General features: G+C 56.3%; 1 protein-coding gene and 1 long non-coding RNA gene across 3 annotated transcripts in view; one reads left to right on the top strand and one right to left on the bottom strand.

The window, feature by feature from the left end:
- The first annotated feature begins 288 nt into the window (after positions 1-288).
- On the top strand, positions 289-4,514 carry LOC144334967 (uncharacterized). Its single transcript, XR_013405310.1, has 2 exons — positions 289-585; positions 1,097-4,514. It is a non-coding gene; the product is annotated as an uncharacterized LOC144334967 (long non-coding RNA).
- COL5A1 (collagen type V alpha 1 chain) overlaps positions 3,200-21,442 on the bottom strand; it is a 210,584-nt gene continuing 192,341 nt past the window's right edge. The window contains exons 64-66 of one of the 2 annotated variants that reach the window (XM_028834624.2): positions 17,494-17,562; positions 12,477-12,710; positions 3,200-5,586 (exon numbers count right to left, since the gene is read on the bottom strand). In XM_028834624.2, the coding sequence (XP_028690457.2) occupies positions 5,440-5,586; positions 12,477-12,710; positions 17,494-17,562 (450 nt within the window). In that variant the 3' untranslated portion in view covers positions 3,200-5,439. Of the gene's footprint in view, positions 5,587-12,476; positions 12,711-17,493; positions 17,563-17,625; positions 17,695-21,442 lie in introns of both variants that reach the window. The other variant, XM_015116402.3, reaches the window with a different exon arrangement.

Below are 21,442 nucleotides of genomic sequence, written 5' to 3' on the forward strand. Positions count from 1 at the left end.
GCCCGAGGCGGGCTAGGATCTTGGTGGCCAAGCGCCCTGGCAGGCAAGGAGGTTCCCTCACCCCACACCTGCAGCCCAGGGGCCCAGCTTTGCAGGGACGAGGCCTTTTGGCAAAGCCTCTGTGCTTGCCAGGCTGGTGTGCACACATTTCCCCTCCTGCCTTCCTTCCTCTCAGTCATGCTGAGGACACCCTGAGGGCCCAGGGCACTAGTGCTAGGATAAAGGGGGCTCAGGGACATCTCTTCCGATACAGGAAGCTTGAATTAATTCCCGCTCCGGATGGCAAGTGACAACCTGCTTTCTCCTTTGCGGGGATAGACGTTTTCCCTCATCCAACAAGGATCAACCTGGCCCGCTGGGAATGCTTAAAATGAAAGGACAGTGATCACCCACTCCTGCTGGGGTTTTCCACGCGAATCCCACTCTGGCTCATGAGATGCAGTGAATGGCGACACAGCCCCGGCCCCAGCCTCTGTCTTTCTCACAGGGATGCGGTGGGCAGGGAGCGGATCTCATCTCCAAGGCTGAGATTGGGGACCGGCACCCTGTCTTCAGGAGACTCAGCCCAGGCCAGGACATGCTCAGGTGCTTGCTGAGGAATCGCCGGGGCCATGACGGTGGGAGGCAGAGGTGTGCGGGCTGAGCCCAGCTGTTCTGCTCACGTTCCTGGTGACACTCATTGTGAACACTCATGGGGCACCAGGCCCAGTGCCGGACCTCCAGCCAAGCTTGCAGGCAGGTGCTTTCATCAGCCAGGCTCTTAGGGGTGAGGCGAGGTGCACAGAGGAGCCAGGGGCGGGCCTCGCTTGGGAGCCTTGGCCTTGGTCGCCTCACTTGGAGGCTGAGTTCACAGTGCTTGCCTCAGATGAAGCTGGCAGGTAGCTGAGCTCTGTGCCTGCAGGCAGCGGGGAGGAGTCGCATTGTAACTCCCTGGATGAGAGTCACTCTGTCTCCAGGGCACCCCCAGCAGGACCTCAGCTTTCCCCTGGGCCAGCCTCACTTAGCTTGTCCTGGAGCTTGACCCGGGGAAGAGAGGGCCCTCCGGGTTGCCGGCCTCTACCTGGGTGGTGCATCTAAATGAAATCTCTCTTTCCAGTCATCTCCGGAGCCAGTTGCAAAGGGAGCATCTCCAGAGGCTGCACCCAGGAAGGGGCTCCTGCCGTAGCAGCGCGTTTGCCAGTCTCTCAGCTCCTGGGAGGCTCCTCCTTTGCCAGCCTTCCCTGCCCACACCCTCGGGGCACTTCATAGGAGGGGGCAGTCCCTGGAGGTGGAGCAGACCTCAAGCCTCCTGCTGCCTGGGACGGTCAAAGCGTCATTGTGAGTCTGAGCCGCCGACTCCTCCAGACCAGGCTGGGGCCCCTCTGCAGGATGCCTCTCTGGAGGACAGATCAGCTGCCCACCTGTGCGATTCTGGCCGCTCCACCAGCAGGCACCACGCCGACTGTCCGCCCACCTGCCTTGCTCTCTCTCCCGCTCTGGATGCAATGGCAGGGACCTTCAGACCCGTCACCCTTTGACGACTGCGAGCGTCCATTGCCGGAGTCACTTTTCACTTTCCCAACTCAAGTGCATTTATTAGGCGCCATCCTAATCTATTCCAGGATTTTAAGAAAGGGATGGGCTGCTCAAATTCATGATGACTGAGTTTTAACTGGCGTGTGTCCCTCAAGGCGTCTCTCAATGTGGCATTTAAACAGTTGATGTCGGGAAACGGTTGCCTCTTCCAGCCCTGCACATCCTTGATTCGTGGACCGTTTCGGTTCGTTCCTGGCTCTTTCCAGAGCTGGTCTGCCACGTGGTACCTTGCCACAGAGAGTCCAGGCATCCAGCCTGCCCATCATCATTTCATGTGGAGCCTCCTCCCCAAGGGCTGCTGGCTATGAGTTCGTAATTTCCCTCTGAGCTATCACAGTGATCAAACAATTGTACCCAATGTTCTGCCTGTGGATGGCATGGGTCAACAGCCTCCCATCCTCTCACAACAGCCCCAGCTTCCTGGGGCAATGCTGCAGCATACCCTTCTGTTGTGAAATTCGCCCCATCCTTAGGCACCTACACAATTCAGGATCACCTAGGTTACCGGCTCTCCGACTGAACGTGCAGCAGAGTTGCTTAGAGGCCTGCTCTCAGATGACTCAGCCCTCTCCCAGGGCATCTGGGCCAGCCGGTCTGGGATGGGGCTCAGGAATTGGCACTTCTAACAAGGTGGTGCCATTGCTGCTGGTCCGTGGACCCCGCGGGAGACCCACTGGCCTAGGTTCTTCGGCAGTAATAAACAGTCCCTGATATCAGTGGCTTTAACAAAGCAAAAATGTGCTTCTCCTGCTCCTGCTACCAGTTCTCACAAGCTGGCAGGGGGCTCACTCAGGGAACCTGCTGGTGATGCAGTCCCTCCATGAAACGTGGCAGGTGCTATGCATGAGGGAACCACACCTTCAGACTGGAAGTGGCGAACGCCATGTGGGCTCAAGGTCACTGGCTGGAACGAACCCCATACCTTCCCCGACCCCTAGTCACAAGGAGCCAGAGACTCTAATTCTGCTACACAGTTGGAAAGGCAGTGCTGGAGAGCTTCCAGAACATTCCTGCAGGGCGCTAACTGCCCGGAGTGAAGAGTGAGGCCAGTACATTGGTGGTGTGGACGCCCAGCAGTTGCTGAAACTCACATCTTGGGCTGGTGCCCGGCCATGTTCTAACATCCTCCCAAGGGCACACAGCTGTCCATGCCAGCCTTGGCCTCTCCTGAGGGACAAGCTCCACCTAAGGACAGCCGAGGTCATCCCTTCCTTTCTCCGGGTGGCCAGTGTGGTTATCTCCAGAGCCCCTAGTGTCCTGGGACTGTGTGCAGTCCTGTCTGGGAGGGGCCTGGCCACCCTTAAGAAGACAGCCACTCACATCTGTTTAGGGTGGAAACAGCCAACTCGATTTATTGAAAATCTATTACAATTATTCCTTTGTTACACAGGTTTAGAATATTTTAAGGTATCCTTTCCTGGGCATTACAGTTAAAACTTACGACATGTCTACCGGATTTTTTGAAAATGTACAATGCATCATTTGACATTGTATTTCAAAGGGCCTGATGTCCTAGAATCTTTATCTTGGGTTTTTTTTTTTTTTTGCTTACCATTTTTTCTTTTCACCAGCATTTGTCCAATTATATATATTGGGAGGAAAAAATAAAATTACACCAAAAGAATTTCTGCAAATATAAGAAGTAATTTTATTGCAATATACTGTGGCAAGAGTGGTCTGGGGAGAACGGGACATATTTTGAAGTTCAGTACAAATTATAACAACTTTGAAGGGACCACAGAGGAAGCAAATGACAGGAGAAAAGGACAAATTGGATGGGATGAGAAATGAAAACAGAATCACATGACCTAGACGCAGTCCACGGGGTGTTGCGGGGCAGTCCTCGGCTAAGGCTTTTCTTTTGAAGAGGTGAAGGTGACAGTCATTGGCACATGCTGGCATCCTGGGCTCCAGAGACTCTCCAAGCCAGACTTTTCTTTGGCAAGAGCAAGACTTATTTTCCAGGGAAATTTGGAAAAGCCGCATTGGCGGTATTGTGTTCCTCCTGGGTGACTTGGTTGTGGCTTCCTAAGCTGGAACTGCGTTCTGGTGGGGGTGGGGGACAGCACCAGAGCCCTGCGGGCTCACCCCGAGGGCCCAGCCTGCATTTCCCACAGCGGAAGGAAAAGGCGCTGCACCTGGGCAACTTTTCACAGTGAAGAGATCGCCTTTCCTGACTGCCCCTCGGGTCCTCCTGCCCGCAGACGGCAGCCCCCCGACCTCGACGGCCAGGAAAGGGTCCCCCAAAGGGGACCTGACCCACCCCGAGCTCTGGAGCTGCTGACGCTCGCATCCAGGACATTTGAGATGGGAATCCAAATCGGCTACTTGGAAATGAAGTGCTGCAGGCAGCCCTGGAGAGACTCATGGAGTTCACTGTACATTATTCCATCTACCGAGGCAGCGCGTGGCACGACTGAACGGCTTGGAACAAACACAGAAATTAGCACCACAAACACTCAGGAACCAAATACAATCCGCTATGGTCACACCACAGACAATGCAGGAAGAGGCTTTTTATTGCTTGTGTGTGTTTTCAAATCAAGTAGGCACAACCCAGTCCTCATAACAGCCCTCGGGAGTGGACGCACTGGGGCGGGAGGGCGCCGGAGAGCGCAGGAGGGTGAGTGCTTGGCTATCCTGCCCAGTGGAAAGGAAAGTGACGTGCATTGATCTTAAAGTCCTTGGCAACAGACTGTGGAGGCGATAACAGGATAAAGAAAGCAGGGAGAACGAGGCATGGCCAGGTACCCCGGTGCGCCTTCGAGGAGACCTTAAAACAGATAGCACCACAAGAGAGAAGTATAAAAAATAAGCACCAATTTTCATTGAGTTATCACCTACAAAAAATGTGGTTTCCCTGCCCTGGACATTCTCCCATCAGGCTCTGTGGGAAGAAAAGCGGAAAAAAGGAAGCAAATAAAATTAATCTAAACCTGTGTTTTAGTTTAAGTGCATGTAGAAAAAAGTAAAATATCAAAAATTTTTTTTCCCTCCCTATTAAAAAAAGGTCTAGAGTGAATCAAAAACTGTCTGAAAAGGGGCACTGGGACCTGCTTTTCAACGGCAGCATCAATTCTTGCTGCCCCGGGTAAATCTCCAATTTATTGCACGTTCTTGGCCAGGTCGGGGGTGGGGAGATTTCCTACTTCTAATCAGAACTGTCCTGCAACCCAGAATCCATGCCTCGCCCATTCTGTTCGCGGGACTGAGACTGGGTTTCCGTGCATGATTGAAAGCCAGGCACACTTAACATTTATAACAATACAATACAAATATTTACTTAAAACTCACAAAAACATAAGCACCTTTAATCCATCGGGAAGGCACCTGCAGAATGACATTTGGCCTCTGAATGGATCGTGTTGGGGGTTGTTAAAAACGGAGGCTTTGGTGACGGTGGGATGACCTTTACAAGGCTTACCTCGCAACATTTTTTGAAGGTCAGGGGAAATACGCATCTTCAAGTTGAATTTAGAAAAAAAAATACAGCGTCCACATCTGGCAGTCCCTCCCCCAACCCCTGCGAGCTATTCACGAACAGGATTGGTCAGGCGAGCTGGGGGGCCGGAGGCCTGGCCCCCGCTCCCGGGGCGCGTGGGTGTGGACAGAGCGTGGGGCGGGCCCAGGCGCTGTGGTGCAGCTAGGTCATGTGATTCGGCTCCGGGTGGGGGCGCGGCTCCTTCCCTCTGTTCTCTCCGGGCTGGGGTCCCACGCCCCGCGGTGCCGAGGCGCAGATGAAGTCAGGCGGGAGGGGAGGGAGAAGCCTTCACTGTCCAGGATCAGGACGTGCACGGGACACTCACGAACGAACGGCATGCTGAGGTCACGAGGTTGCTCTCGGGAGCCCGGGCTGGGCGGCTCCTAGCCCATGAAGCAAGCTGGCCCCACTTCAAATCCAAATTTCTGTGACGCTTCACCGAAGTCATTGAACATGATGTCCACGATGGGCACCTGCTCCACTTTGGGGGTGTCGATCTCCAGAACCGTCTTCTGGTAGCCTTTCTTGGTCTGGGGAAGAGGGAGACAGGTGGCCGGTGGTTAAGAACAGTAGGGGGTCTTGGGGTTTACCAATCGCCTCCCATACTCTGGCTGGCTCGGAAACCCGGGCTGGTGTCCTGTCTCCCACCTATGGCTGTGCTTCCCCGGGCGAGTGTTGGAGGAAATACAGCTGATCAGAGCATGCACTTAACCCCTGTGGATGTCCCGAGAGTCCCCCGTGCACAGGTGGGAAGGGGGTGGGGTGGGCATCAGTGAGGCGACAGGACCCTCCCAAGGCTTCAGGTGCAGCTGAGGCTAACACAGGATCGGAGCTGATCAGCCATTCCCCCTGTGCCCAGTCCAGACTCCTTGTGATACCCCAGGTATTTGCTTCCAGGCAGCCCCCCAGGACCCAGGGCCAGCTACAGAACAAGCAGGGCACATGGGAAAATCAAAGGGTGGCTCTGGATCAGCAAAGGAAAGAGTCCAAGGTGGCACTGGCAGAGCCTTGAGCCACGTAAGACCCCCCACGACCACCTGCCTCACACCGCCTTAGGCACTCGGTGGGCTGGGTCTTCACCTTCACAAGTATGGGAAGGTGTGGGGACCTTCTACACCCTCTGGTCCAGAGGAGTCGTAGGTAAACTGAGGCACAGAGGGCCGGGGTAGCGCAATGAACCTGGCCTGCACGATGAGTCGGCACCCATCCCTTGCTCAAACCAGCACAACCCTGGGTGCTGGGGTGGGGGATGGAAGCCTAGGAGAGGCCTCCTCCCTCCCAGAACACAGGCGGCGAAGGTGTGAGATTCTTTGGTCCCTCCCCAAAGCCACCCAAATGTAACTCGCGGTGTTCGGGGCATTTATAACTGAGGCTGAGCTGGCCCTGCTGTCCTGTCAACTTCCCCCAAGACAGGGGCCTCGGAGGTTGCATCTTTCCCGCAAACCAGGAGCCTGCAAACGCATGCTGGGCAATGGCTTTTGCCACCTCAGACCCAGACCGGATTTACGGTCTCAGCGGGATCTGGACCTGGGAAGGATCTTCCACTGCCCCATCCCCAGAAGAAATGATCAGATAAGCAAGTCGAGCCAGCCAGGGTTCCCTCCGGGGTGGGAGGCAGTGTCCCCAGGACGCAGCCCTGCAGAGGGCCCAGCACAGGCTCCCAGGCCAGAGATTTCGATAGCAGACAGCAGCTCCAGCTCCCCCGGTGTTCTGCTCCCTGACCTATGGGGAGGGCGTGGCCACGAAGGGCCTTATTCTCCCCGGCTATGATCTTAACGTTCCCGTTCCCAAGGATGGTGTTAGGAGGTGAGGCCGTCGGATGGGAGCTGAGGAGGTCCTGAGGGTGGAGCCCCATGAGTGGTATTAGTGCCCCTATAAAAGAGGTACCCAAGAGACTCTGCCATGTGAAGGTGCAGTGAGAAGCTGCTATCTGCAGCCCGGAGGGGAGCTCACCAGAGCCCGCCTTGCTGGCAACCTGGTCACAGACTTCCAGCCTCCAGAACTGTGGGTGACAAATCTCTGGTGCTTATGAGCCACGCAGCTGGTGAGATTTGTCGTGGCAGCGAGTGGACTAAGAGACCCTGAGCTAGAGCCAGCCAGCCGCACCTGTCCCAGGCTTCTGACGCTCGGACACGGAGTGAGATAAACATCTGTGGTTTTAAGCTGCTAAATTTGGGGGGCTCATTGGTTACTAGCAATGGATAACCAATTCACTTTCTGTGACTCAGTTTCCTCAGCTGGAAAATGGGCACGCCAACGTCATAGATGCACTGTGAGAATGAATGAAGCTCACCTTCCCTGCATGCATTCCTGGTATTACCCACGAGACTCTCGAGCTTCACCTCCTAATGTCCACTTCTCCCCACGACCCTGCCCTTCTCACAACCCTGCCTCGATAGGAACAACTTTCTCCTTACTGCAGCTGGCTCGGCCTGGAATGATTTTCAAGTTGGGATTGGAACTTCAGAGCGAACGAGAGTTCTCGGGGAGCTTGTTAACCCCATGCACCTCTGACCCCCGCCCAGAGAGGCTGATTCCGTCAGGCTGGGGTGGGACTCAGAATCTGCATTTTAACAAAATGGGTGTCTCAGACAATTCTGATAGGCATGTTCATGACTGGCCTTTGAGAAATGCTGTCCTAAAGGACCTCACCACAGGGCGCCCCGGGGCTCGACAGCAAAAGCACACGGTTCCACGGAATGCCGAATGTGGGGCAGACAGCACCCTGTGGCCAGCTCAGCCCTGCAGAACGCAGCTGGGATGCTGCTGTCCCACAAGCCCGCCTGGGGGTGGCCACAGCTCTCCCATGGAGAGGAAGGGCAGGGCCAGTCGCAGCTCTGCGGTGGCTGGGAAGGATGGGTAGGCAGCAGGGCTGGACACAGGATATTCAATGAGAGGCGGCCACCCATACCCTCCAGGGGTGAAGCCCTGCGGGGTACTGACCTCCTCACCCTTCCCACTGGCGAGGAGCGAGAGACCACCCCTGCCTGTCTAGGCCCATCTCCTCAGGCCTCTGCTCCCTCGCCCGGTCCCACTCAGGGAGTCCAGTGAGATGCTCGGGCCTGGCTTCGCCGGGCCACTGCAAGGCGGCGCTGTCCTGGGGAGCTATGTGAGCTTGGCGACAGGTCAGCAAGCCAGCAGGCAGTGCCCGGCCTTTCTCATCCACCCGGGAGGCCGGGCAAAGCAGTTCTTCTCAGCGGTGGCATCGGTCACAGCCCTTCTCAGCGATGGCATCAGTCTCTCCCCGGAGGGACGGGTGGCGTTTGCTGAGCTGTCTGGTGATTTCAGGGGATTTATGGGACCCCTCTGCTCCCATTATCAGAGTGCTTAGAGAGGGGCGTATTTAAAGTAGGCCGCTGCAAGCTGCTCTGTTACCCCATTATTCCAGAGGCATAAATAACCATTATAGGCTAGGAACGGCCCCCCAGAGGCGCCGAAAGCTGCACAAACACCAGGATTTATGGGGCGCGCTGCCTGGGCCCTCCTGCAGGTGATTTGTGCCTCTCCACTGGGCCCACTCAGCGGCCCCGTCAATCAGGCGTCCCAGCCACACGACGGCCGCGTTGGAATTCCAATTTCTTCGGCCGTTATTACAATATGAATCACGCGGACCTCTGGGGCCCGAGGCAGGGCTTTTGCCGCTGGCCCAAGTTCGGGGCATCAGGGCCTCCTGCAGCAGCCCCCGTAATTAAATGAGAGGGTTGTGACTTTTCAAATTGCAGCTGGGCTTGTCAGGGACGAGGGTCAGCAGGGCACCTGCGAGTCCAGGCCAGCGTCCCTGCATGCCACCCCCATGGCCGCCTTGCACCCAGCTCCACACTGCTGCCACTGCCCACCGTTCCACCCAAACCTCCCGTCCAGCCTGGCCACACAGCCTGCCTCTGCCCTCTGGGGTTATGCAGTGTTGAGCCATTCTCTCTCCATCTTTTCAAAGTCAGAATCTTTGCTTTCCAGAAGTAAAACGGCCCTGGAGCTGCTTCTCCTCTCCCAGCCCAGAGTGCAGTCTGGGTAGCCCCGTGTTTCCAATCCCGTCTGTGTGTGCAAAGACACTCTAAGGACAGTCCTGGAATTCAGGAACGCCTGCCATGGGGAAGGGGTGAGAGAGCGGGCCAGTGTCTCCTGACTTGTAGCACTGGGTGGCTAACCGGACCCACGCTGCTGACTGCCTGAGGATGTGGCGCGGTCTGGATGGCAGCTGCACTTGGTTCTCGGCTTCGAGGGTCCTGATCCTCGGCCCCAGAAGTGCCAGCTTCTTTGGGTTCCATGGGGAAGAGGAAGGAACAGGTCCTCTATGCCCTTGCAGCAGGTGAACCCTCTGTACTCCCTTCAAACCTTAGTTCTCTGTGTAGAACGGTGCTTCTCCATGGGGGAGATTTTGGCCCTGGGAGATGTGTCTGGAGACATTGTGGGTTGCCGTCACTCGGTAGGGCGGCTCCTACTGGCATCTAGTGGGCGGAGGCCAAGAATGTCAAACAGCCTGCAGCCCCCATCAGAGAGCCGTCGGGCCTTGATGTCAGAGGGGCTTACTGGGAAGCTGCTCTTGGACCCGGTTCCCTCCGCATGGCTGATGGGACCAGAACCAGGAGGTAATGGGCGGATGTTACAGACAAGTAGACCTAAGCCCCGTTCTCAGAAGAGCTTCCTCGTCCTGCGGCTCTGCAGCCATGGCCTGGGCTGTCTCAGGAGGTAGTAAGGTAACTGTCAACCGAGGTATTCAAGCTGCAGCTACGCCAGGAAGGGGCTATGGTGAGAAGAATGCTGCAGTGGGAATTAGGAGCCTCAGCTCTGCCACACCTGGGGACCTTGGGCGAGCCGCCGTAACTCTCTGGGCCTCAGGTTTTGCGTATGTAGAAAGAAGGGAATGCTGCTATCGGAGGTTCACATTCGGAAGTGGGGAGCGTTTCTGGTGGCGTTTGGCGCACCCAAGACTGGCAAAGTTACATGTCCAGATGCCAACAGCACACCCTCATCACCGGGAGACACTGGGCTGAGCGACAGCCCTCTCTGCTTGTGGAGTTTAAGCGATCCCAGCTTGACCCTATCCCGGGATGCAGGTGTAGCCAGGAAGTCAGGTTCTGAGACTAAAGACTTCTGAGACCTCCCAGAAGGTCATGGAATGAGTAGGGGCAAGAGCTTCAAGAGGAACTGGGATGAAAGAAGTTGGATCTTCCAGGAAGGCCTTAAAGGCAGCAGGAGCCTGTCTAAGCCAGATTAGGGAGCCGGGGTCTGGCCCACCCTTTAATCTCCACAGGTCCTCTGTGGGATCCATCTCTCTAGCATTGTCTTCCAGGAACCTTCCCCTCTCTGGAAAGCTGTTCCTTTCCCTTTACCAGACTATACCCACTGGGCCAACTAGTTTCCCTTTTTGCCATGGAAGCCAGGAAGCTCAAAGCCAAACTCAGGGATCTGTCACTCCAGATCCTGCCTCTCCTTTACAGGGTTCCTGATTTCTCTTCACCTCCATGCTTACTGCCTGACACTTGTGATCCATAGTATCTAAAAATAGTCACAGGAACCGGGTGCTCATCCAGGGCTTGTAGTGAGTCAGACACAATTCCGAGCTCTAAAGGCATGGTTTGATGTGCTCCCCAGAAAGCCCTGTGAGGCAGGTGCTACGTTATCCTCATTTGGGGAGGACGGGTAAGGTCCCTGGCATTTTTTAATGCCTCTTTCCAGGGATACAGATCCATCAGCCTTACACAGGGATGAGATGAGTTCGGCACATTCCACAGTCAGATCTGAAGTACTGACCCCAACCAATCGCAGAAGGCAGTGGCGGCGACAAGTACTCCCAGTGGCCGCGGGATGGCCCTGGGAGACACAGCGTTAACCCTCAGTGTAGCCCTTGGGCAGCAGAGAAAAGGAGCTGAGCGTCCTATGGCTGAGAGCCAGGTGCTCCCCAGCGGTGCTGGGCAGGGGGAGGCGGGATTGGAACCCAGGTCCACTCTGCTCCCAGGGCTACAGACGGTCCTGGCAGTCTCAGTCAGCGCCACCCTCTGGCTTTCCTGCCTGCCCAGGCCTCACTCTGAGGACCCATCTGTGCTGCTCAGAGGAGGGCACCCTGCAGGGCTGGCCCTAACGCCAGCCCCGTTCCCCTCAGGAGCTGGCCTGGGTCGGCGCCATGGCTTGGACGTTCGCCCCCTCCAAATCTCGCATTGAAATGTGGTCCCGGTGTTGGAGGTGGGCCTGGTGGGAGGCGTCTGGGTCACGGGGCTTGGTGCTGCCCTTGGGGTAATGAGCGAGTTCTCGTTCTACTAGTTCCCATGAGAGCTGAAAAAAGGGCCTGGCACCCCCTCGCTTCCTCTCTCCCGTGCCTTCCACACCCCAGCCCCTTCACCTTCCCGAGACTGGATGCAGCCTGAGGCCATCACTGGATGCAGATGCTGGCACCACACCACCTTCCTGCACAGCCTGCGGAGCTGGGAGCCAGGTAAACCGCTTCCCATTCTCCCAGCCTCAGGCGTTCCTTTCTAGCAACACGAAGGGACCCAAACGCTAAGCGGTGTTTTTTCTGCAGGGTCTCTCAGGAATCAGCGGTGGAGAGAACGGGCTCCAGTGTCAGTGACAGGAAGACCCACAGACTGGGCCTCTCAGCGACTCCCACCTCCAACCTCTAAAAGGCCACACGAGGGGGACATGTCTGAGGCTCCCGCAGGCCTGGGATCTTGGGGCACAGCTGCACCCTAAACACCTCCGGGACACGCAGGCACGTCCCAGACCTGTGCGATGGCCCTGGCAGCCCTGGGAGGGGCAGTCTCGAGGAAACCTTAGCGGAGGTGAGCCCCGCTCGCTACGTAGAGAGGAGGAAAAGGCGTGCATGTGGGAAGGCCCACGGGGGGGCAGAAAGGCAGGGGTATGAGCACCAATACCAGCCCTGACTGCCCGTGAGGTGTGAGCAAGCCTCCCGCAGCTCAGGCCTCCGTTCCCTTGTCTGGGAGCAGAACAGCTCTCCCCGCACGGAGAGGGTCCACGGGCCGGGCAGTCCAGAGAGCTGGCAACTCTCCGTCTGCAGTGTTTCCAGCATGGCCGTGCTCTCGGGAACAGGCCCAGCTTAGTTCTGGCCACTCCCAGAAGAGCCCTGTCCAAGGAGAGGGAGGCTCCCAGCTCCAAACTGGAACCACAGTGGGTCCTCCATTCCTCACTCCACACCATAGCCCTGGATGGGGCGCGGGACCCAGGCCCCTGGCTTTTCCAGCGAGGTCTCAGATGTCCCGTCCTAACCCACGGAACTCTCCAAAATTCCCGGAGCTCTGGCTACACAGGCCTGGGATTCCCAGTCTACCCTGCAACTGTGGGGCTGCCTGGGGGCGAGAGCCTGGTCCGAGGCCCTCACTGCCCTCCAGCAGGCATCCTGGGGACAGGTCAACCTGTGCTGAGTGAGGCGTGAGCAGGGATGCTGGGGGTGGCGCGGGACACTCACTGCACAGCCGTCCACCAGGGCGCGGATGTAGGGGTTGTTATCATAGGACATCTCCTCGTCGTTGGAGCCCAGGAAGCGGATGGCCTTGTCGTAGCTGCCCGTGGCTGCGTCCTGCCAGGCCACTGACTGGTAGCAGTGGTAGGTGACGTTCTGGTGGGCTGAGGCACTCAGCAGCCGCAGGAAGGTCATCTGTACCACGCCCACCGGGTTGCCCTCGGCGTCCACATAGGAGAGCTGGGGGGACAGGGGGGTTGGGGCTCAGCAGGGCAGGGACACACACAGCAACAAAGCCCCACATCCGCACTGCCCTCGGCTTCACCCACACTGTGGTCTTCTTGGGGGCACTACCTGGAAACGTACTACACCCACAGATCCCCCCCGAGGCCAGCGCACATGGACTCCCCTGGGCGTTCCCAGGAACAAAGGGAACCGTGCCTCATGTCCTTCGGGGCCTTAAATAATCCACCCACTCCTCTTGGCCTGTGTAGGCTCGGCACCTGTGCTGCCTCCTCCAGGAAGCCCACCCAGAATAGATGCTCTTGCACTTGCTCTGTGGCTGCCCTCCCCAACCTCAGTTTGTCACAGTGTCTTCCCTAACAGACTGTAAGTTCACAGAGGGCAGGATGGCATCCTTCTTGCTCGTTTCTGGCCCTGGTACCCACTCCATGGCTGCCCCAGTGTGGACTTGATAAAGCTTTGCTGCATGGTGAACGGCAGCCAGTGTCTCCTGGGCCAGCGCCCACTGCAGTCCCGGCTGCAGCTGCTCTCCTTGCACCTCCACCCACGCCCTCCTCCCCTTCTGCCACCTGGGTGCCTCCATCCCAGATGGTGATCTGGGTCTGCCTGGTTTGTATGTGTTGAGTGAACAGAGAACCATTCTCAAAAATACGGCTTGCATGAAGACTGGCCTCTCATCCCTAAATCACAGAGCTCTGCACCCGATTGCTAGGTTGGGGCACCTGGAGCAGCAGGTGAGCCCTGGCTTCCCCTGAGTCGGGGGGTGCCGGGCCAGAGAGGGGCATTAGGTTCCCTGGGGGTGAGAGGAGGAGGTCTTAGAGCCCCCCTCCCAGCTGTACCACACTTCTCCCTGCGCCCTGGACAGTAGGCGGCCTCCTTCTGCCCCGAGCCACTGACCGGCTCCTCCCTCTGCCTGGGACACTCCCCACCCGGTAGGAGGTGCCCCCACTGCTGTCCTTTGGGTCACACTGCCCCTAGGGAAGGCTCCTCCCCACCTCCAGCCTTTAAGGCTGGCTTAGGGCCCCTGGTCTGCATCCCAGCCCTCCCTATGTCCCTCCACTCCAGCCCTGGCCCCCTATCATCCTGCCCCAACGCTGGCAAAGGAAGGTGCTCACAAGATTATGTGAACAAATGACCATCTGCCGGGTGCCCAGGATGTACAAGGCCCTGGCCAGGGAGACTGTGAGAAGCTGGAGCCAGAGGGGGCACGAGGCCTCAGGGAGTGAGTGGGCCAGCTGTAGTGAGGTGCTCGGGGGAGGCAAGCCTGAGGGTCAGGGCTGTGCAGATGGCTGGGGTGACCGGGGACCCTCCTGGAGGCACGGGGGTCCTGGATGATGTCTGGCACGACCACTCAAGAAAGGCCACTCCTCCTCTTCCCAGAAGTGTCCCCTCAGGGCAGTGAGCAGGCTTCCTGTGGCCAGAGTGGCTCCATCTGCCTGCCTCGCCTGTGCCAAAGGTCAGCCGGGGACTCTGGGGACATTGACCCTCCCTGAAAGCCCTCCCAGTCTCTGCACAAATCCAGAGAAGGCATCAGAGAAGGACAACATGCAGCTTCTTTGGTGGCCTCTCCAGCATCACCAGCTGGGTATCCAGAACTGGGCTGCTCAGCTCCACCAGGCACAAGGCCCGTGCAGGGCATCCTGAGCGATGATGCATCTCACTTTTGCATCTGTTGCAAACTCAAGGTTTCTGAAAAGCCTGACACTGCCAGGGGACATGGATGCATCTTAGCTCCCTGAAATGAAGCACACATCTCTCCCGGCCTAGGCAGGACCTTGAAGGACCTCTCTGCAGGGAAGTCCTGGCTGGGCAGGGCAGCCTGTCCTGTTTGCAGCGTCAGGGAACGAAGCAGGCTAAAGCCAGGGCCTGAGACCTGCTCTGCCCACTCCTGTGCAACCGCTGCCTCGTGGTGGTGTGTTTTGGACCCTGCCTCTGGTCTGCTCCGGAAGAGCCCCAGTGAACACGGGAAGGGAACTGACTTCAGTGTTACCACGGCTGTTTGGACACCAGGACTGGGAGGAGGGTGAACACACTGCAGGACCCACTTTTTCAACAGATGTCACTAGAATGTGCCCAAGGTGAGCAGCCGGCCCGGGGCCTGGGCCTTCCCAGGGGCGAGGGAACACACTGCGGCCCCAGGGCTATCGGCGAACTCCACTCGGACGCAGCCACGAGAACCTTAGAGGCAAACCTTGAGGAGGAAAAGTGAATACCAACCGCCAGGCTGTGCCATCCGGCGTCCTTCCGGGAGGGAACGTGACTGACTCGAGGAAGGGTGTGCACCACAGGGAGCGGCGGTGGGCAGCACCGGACACAGAAGGACCTGAAGCCCCCAGTGCCCATGGGGCGGCAGGGGGGCCCGGGGGCATGGGGCACGCAGCCCTGCATCGAAACTCCAGGGTCCCATGGTGAAGCCCTGCTCTCCTGGTGGGAGGGGTCTCTACAGTATTATCTCAATATGGTGCATCGTGGGTAGCCCTGCCCAGATACAATTCCCATTTCTGGTTTTTTCTTTTTTGTTTTCCTTTTGAGATGAAGTCTAGCTCTGTCCCCCAGGCTGGAGTGCAGTGGTGCGACCTCAGCTCACTGCAACCTCTGTCTCCTGGGTTCAAGAGATTCTCCTGCCTCAGCCTCCCGAGTAGCTGGAATTACAGGTGCACACCACCATGCCCAGCTAATTTTTGTATTTTTAGTAGAGATGGGGTTTTGCCACATTGGCCAGGCTGGTCTTAAACTCCTGACCTCAGGTGATCCACCTGCCTCAGCCTCCCAAAGTGCTGGGATTACAGGCGTGAGCCACCATGCCCAGCCTATTTCTGCATTTTCTTTTTTAATAGAGATGGAGTCTCGGTGTGTTGCCCAGGCTGGTCTCAAACTCCTGGCCTCAAGCGATCTGCCCGCCTCAGTCTCCCAAAGTGCTGGGATTATAAGCACGAGCCACTGAACCCAGCTGAAAAATCCAGTATCTTTGAGGAGAGGCCTCCATCTACCTCTTGTCCACGTATGATCTTCACAGAGCTAGAAATAAGGCCATGGAAAGATCCTGAAGTAAGCTGACGTGTTCCCTGGGTCGTCCCTTCACCCCACCCTTCATCCACTGTCTATGGGACAGGATGAGAGGTGGAAATGGGCTACTCGGGCTGAAGGTTGCGAATGAGGTTTCACAGCCATCTCCTCCAAGCGAGGGAAACAGGCTCTTTCTACTTTTCCCATGTTGGAGGTGCTGTGAGAGGCTCTCTTTGGAGGCTGAGAGCTGTCATTGTGGGGAGAGGGCAGTGCCGAGCACAGGCTGGTAGCCACTCGCAAGACTGCAGAATGCACCCTGCCACCTCGGCCCCCAGCCTCCCCAGGGTCCCTTCCCTGCCTGAGCCCACACCAGCATCCCCTACGCTCTGTCCCTCCGGGCCAAGCAGCCTTGGTCCCGGGCCCTCCCTGTCCCCGGGTGTTTCAGGTCCTTCTGTATGCCAGCAGCTCTTTTTGGAACACAGCACAGAGGCGGCGGCGAAGAGGAAAAGCAGGAGGAGGAAGGGAGAAGGGGACTGCAAGTCCACGGCAAACCACAAAACAGGAAGCCTCCAGAAACACGGCCACATTGAGCACAGACCCTCGGAGTGTCTGCAAAGGAGCTGGTATCTGACTTGAAATCAGTAACAATGAGGGCACGAGAGATTAATAATCAGCTGTGAATGCCTTCAGGTTACGAGACGAGAGGTTTCAGGGGTGCAGACAGGGCAAAGGCGGCTCGGGGCCAGTGCTCTGAGTCCTTGGGGAAAGGATGGCCTCTGTGTCCACCCAGGGAGGCTCGGGCTGGTGCCAGGGTGCAGCAACCAATGGCAAGTGGTCAGGCCAGAAGCCGCAGAACCCACGGGCTAGCTTCTGAGTGAGCAAGGCCCTCCTTTGAGGGCCACTTGGGAGTGGGGTCACCAGATCCCAAGAAGGGAAGGAAAGAAGGAGAATCGGGCCCATAAATGGCACCCAGAACCCATCAGTGTTCTGGAATCGTGGTCCTTTAACTTGCTGGGAGAAGAGACGGAACTCTGCCCTGCATTCCAGGAAAGGGCCCAAATCCAGCTCCCGTGGGGCTCCTAGGGGGACACTCCACGTGGCAGAAGCAGCCACTGTCCTCACATCAATGTGTCCAAACTGGCTCTTGGGCACTACACCGGCCAGAAGAACCTCCTATGTGTTCCTTCCTGGGAGGACAACGTCTTTTGCTTTCAGGGATGGATTCCGTAAGACTCGATCCCCAAAAGCAAAAGCAAGATTCGTACAGTGGTGTGCAGCGTCACTGGGAATCTGCAGCCCGGCGGGCAGAGAGACGGCCCCTCAGCCCTGAGCAGCCGGGGAGAGGGGATCCGTGGTGCAGGTTCTAGAAGGAGTTCTGAATGGCTTAAGTGGTCTGGGATCCATATCCTCTGCTCTGCCATCAGAAGCAATGAAAGCAGCTTCTGGAGCGTCTGACCTCAGTGCCCAGCTGCCTGGGGCTGCACCGTCTGTGGGCAGAGGTGCAGCTCAGGCTGGGGCCCACACCCAGCTCTGGGCGCCCTGCACAGAAACGGAAAACCATCCGCCAACTCCAGGCTGAAACGCACTCTTGTCGGGGTGACGGGGGCTGGGGAGAGGACTCCACACCTAGCTGAGTCTTGCTGTCACGTGACGTGGAGCAGTTTGGCAAGAGCGGTGTGGCACACATGGCAGCGATGGGTGCCATGCAGAGCCGCGAGCCAGCCGTGCCGCAAGCAGGCAGTGCCGAGGTGGCCGGGCCGAGGTGGCCACTTACCAGGGACCCCCGCTTGTACTGACTATACCAGGTGGAGGGCTGCTCTTTGGGCCAGCGGGCCATTTTACTCTGTAAGATACGAGATGGGCGGGTTTAAAGTGACAACCGCAAAGACGCCAGAGGCCACCTTACCAGTTTCCCACGCTTGAATTCACTGAACCAGGAGCCCGGGTTTTCTTTGGGCCAAGAAGTGATTCTGGCCTAAATGTGCAGCGGGGAGGTGGGGAGGGAGAGAAACAGAACAAGTGGGTTACTTCTCCGGCCTCCAGAGCAATGCCCCACACTCTCCCGGCCCCTGGCACCTGCGTCCTCAGGTGAGGGGCTGCGGGGAGGCCCCACCGAGCACCTCCGATGCAGCCTGAGGGCCCCGGCCCTTGGGGAGACTGACGGTCACGTGAGAATGAGCCCGGCCCAGGCCCTCAGGGGATGAGCCTGGCCTGGGCCTTGGGGGAGACTGGAGGCCACATTAGGAGCCTGGCCCTGGCCCTCAGGGAGACTGGAGGCTGTGTGAGGAGCCTGGTCCCCGCCCTTGGGGAGACTGCAGGCTGTGTGAGGATGAGCCTGGCCAGGGCCCTCGGGGAGGCCGTGAGGAGCCTGGCCAGGGTCCTCAAGGAGACTGGAGGCCACATGAGGAGCCCAGCCCCGGCCCTTAGGGAGACAGGAGGCCACGTCAGGAGCCTGGCCCTGGCCCTCAGGGAGACTCTGGAGGCCACGTGAGGAGCCTGGCCCCGGCCCTTAGGGAGACTGGAGGCTGCGTGAGGAGCTGGCCCGGGCCCTCTGGCCCCTGCTGCTGCCCACGAAGGGTGCGCTCTGCCTGTCCTGTTTTGCATGTTAGTCCCCAGGCCAGCGCCTGGTGCTCAATCACTGCTGGCAACGCTCACTGAGGGAGGGAATGAATGAATGAATGAAGAATGAATGAATGAAGAATGAATGAATGAAGAATGAATGATGGGCCAAGGGAATGGTAATAAAAGCCAACATTTACTGCAGGCGAGGGGTGGGGGCACCCTCATCCCATCCTCACAGCCTTGCCTGGCTGCTGCGGCACCGGACTGTGTGTGTGTGGTGTGTGTGTGCATGGTGTGTGCCATGTGGGTATGTGGGGTGTGTCTGTGTGGAAGTTGTGGTGTGTGGTATGCATCTGTATGTGTGATGTGTGGTGTGTACTTGTGTGTATGGTGTATGTGAGGTATGTGTGGTATGCATCTGAGCATGTGGTATCTGTGTGCGTGGCGTGTGATGTGTGATTGTGTGCGTGGTATGTATATGTGTGTGTGTGATGTGTATCTGTGTATGTGGGGTGTGTGTGGTGTAATGTGTGGTCTCTGTGTATGTGATGTGTGGTGTGTATCTGTGTGTGTGGTGTGTGGTATGTATGGTGTGTGTAGTGTGTTATGGGTCCATCTGTGTGGTGTGTATCTATGTGTGGAGTGTAGTATGTGTGGTGTGTATTTGTGTGTAATGTCTGTATGTGGTATCTGTGTGTACGATGAGTGGTGTGTGATGTGGTGTGTGGTGTGTATTGTGTGTGTGCTGTGTGGTATCTGCATGTGTGGTGTGTATCTGTGTGGTATGTGTGGTGTATGTCGTGTGTGTATGGTGCGTATCTATGTGGTATATGTGGTGTTTATCATGTATGTATGTGGTGTGTATCTGTGTTGTATATGTGATGTGTGTTGTGTGTGTGGTGTGTGATGTATGGTGTGTATCTGTGTGTGGTATGTGTGGTATGTATCTGTGTGTGTTGTGTGTGTGATATGTGGTATGTGTGGTGTGTATCATGTGTGTGGTGTGTATCTGTGTGTTTCATGTATGGTGTGTATCTGTGTGATGTGTGGTGTATGGTATGTGTGGGTGGGGTATGTGGTGTAGTATGTGTGGTATGTATCTGTGTGTTTGATGTGTGATGTGTATCTGTGTGGTGTGTGGTGTATGGTATGTGTGGGGGGTGTGTGTGGTGTGGTATGTGTGGGGTGTGTGATGTGTGGTGTGTATGGTGTGTGGTATGGTGTATCTGTGTGTGTGGTGTGTATTGTGTGTGGCATGTATCTGTGTGATGTGTGGTGTGTATCTGTGTAGTGTGTGGTATGTGTCATGTGTGGTATGTATCTCTGTGTGTGGTATGTGTGGTGTGTATTGTGTGTGGTATCGTGTATCTGTGTGTGTGGTGTGTGGTATGTGTGGTGTGTATGGTGTGTGGTATGTGTGGTGTGTATGGTGTGTGGTATGTGTGGTATCGTGTATCTGTGTGTGTGGCGTGTGGTATGTGTGGTGTGTATTGTGTGTGGTATGTGTGGTGTGTATTTTGTGTGGTATGTGTGGTGTGTATTTTGTGTGGTATATGTGGTGTGTACGGTGTGTGGTATGTGTGGTATCCTGTATCTGTGTATGTGCTGTGTGGTATGTGTGGTGTGTATTGTGTGTGGTGTGTGTGGTATCCTGTGTGTGTGCGGTGTGTGGTATGTGTGGTGTGTATTGTGTGTGGTGTGTACGGTGTGTGGTATGTGTGGTATCATGTATCTGTGTGGCGTGTGGTATGTGTGGTGTGTTTTGTGTGTGGTATGTGTGGTGTGTATGGTGTGTGGTATGTGTGGTGTGTATGGTGTGTGGTATGTGTGGTGTGGTGTGTGGTGTGGTATGTGTGGTGTGTATGGTGTGTGGTATGTGTGGTATTGTGTGTGTGTGTGGCGTGTGGTATGTGTGGTGTCTATTGTGTGTGGTATGTGTGGTGTGTATGGTGTGTGGTATGTGTGGTGTGTATGGCGTGTGGTATGTGTGGTGTGTATTGTGTGTGGTATGTGTGGTGTGTATGGTGTGTGGTATGTGTGGTGTGTATGGCATGTGGTATGTGTGGTGTGTATTGTGTGTGGTATGTGTGGTGTGTATGGTGTGGTATGTGTGGTGTGTATGGTGTGTGGTATGTGTGGTATCATGTATCTGTGTGTGTGGTGTGTGGTATGTGTGGTGTGTACTGTGTGTGGTATGTGTGGTGTGTATTGTGTGTAGTGTGGTATCATGTATCTGTGTGTGTGGTGTGTGGTATGTGTGGTATCCTGTGTGTGTGGTGTGTGGTATGTGTGGTGTGTACTGTGTGTGGTATGTGTGGTGTGTATTGTGTGTAGTGTGGTATCATGTATCTGTGTGTGTGGTGTGTGGTATGTGTGGTATCCTGTGTGTGTGTGGTGTGTGGTATGTGTGGTGTGTACTGTGTGTGGTATGTGTGGTGTGTATTGTGTGTGGTGTGTATGGTGTGTGGTATGTGTGTGTGTGGTGTGTGGTATGTGTGGTATCCTGTGTGTGTGTGGTGTGTGGTATGTGTGGTGTGTACTGTGTGTGGTGTGTGTGGTGTGTATTGTGTGTGGTATGTGTGGTATCCTGTGTGTGTGTGGTGTGTGGTATGTACTGTGTGTGGTATGTGTGGTGTGTATTGTGTGTAGTGTGGTATCATGTATCTGTGTGTGTGGTGTGTGGTATGTGTGGTATCCTGTGTGTGTGTGGTGTGTGGTATGTGTGGTGTGTACTGTGTGTGGTATGTGTGGTGTGTACTGTGTGTGGTATGTGTGGTGTGTATTGTGTGTGGTATGTGTGGTGTGTACTGTGTGTGGTATGTGTGGTATCCTGTGTGTGTGTGGTGTGTGGTATGTGTGGTGTGTATTGTGTGTGGTATGTGTGGTGTGTATTGTGTGTAGTGTGGTATCATGTATCTGTGTGTGTGGTGTGTGGTATGTGTTGTATCCTGTGTGTGTGTGGTGTGTGGTATGTGTGGTGTGTACTGTGTGTGGTATGTGTGGTGTGTATTGTGTGTGGTATGTGTGGTGTGTACTGTGTGTGGTATGTGTGGTATCCTGTGTGTGTGTGGTGTGTGGTGTGTATTGTGTGTGGTATGTGTGGTGTGTATTGTGTGTAGTGTGGTATCATGTATCTGTGTGTGTGGTGTGTGGTATGTGTT

This window comes from Macaca mulatta, chromosome 15 (assembly GCF_049350105.2).
Source record: "Macaca mulatta isolate MMU2019108-1 chromosome 15, T2T-MMU8v2.0, whole genome shotgun sequence".
Taxonomy (NCBI): Eukaryota; Metazoa; Chordata; class Mammalia; order Primates; family Cercopithecidae; genus Macaca; species Macaca mulatta.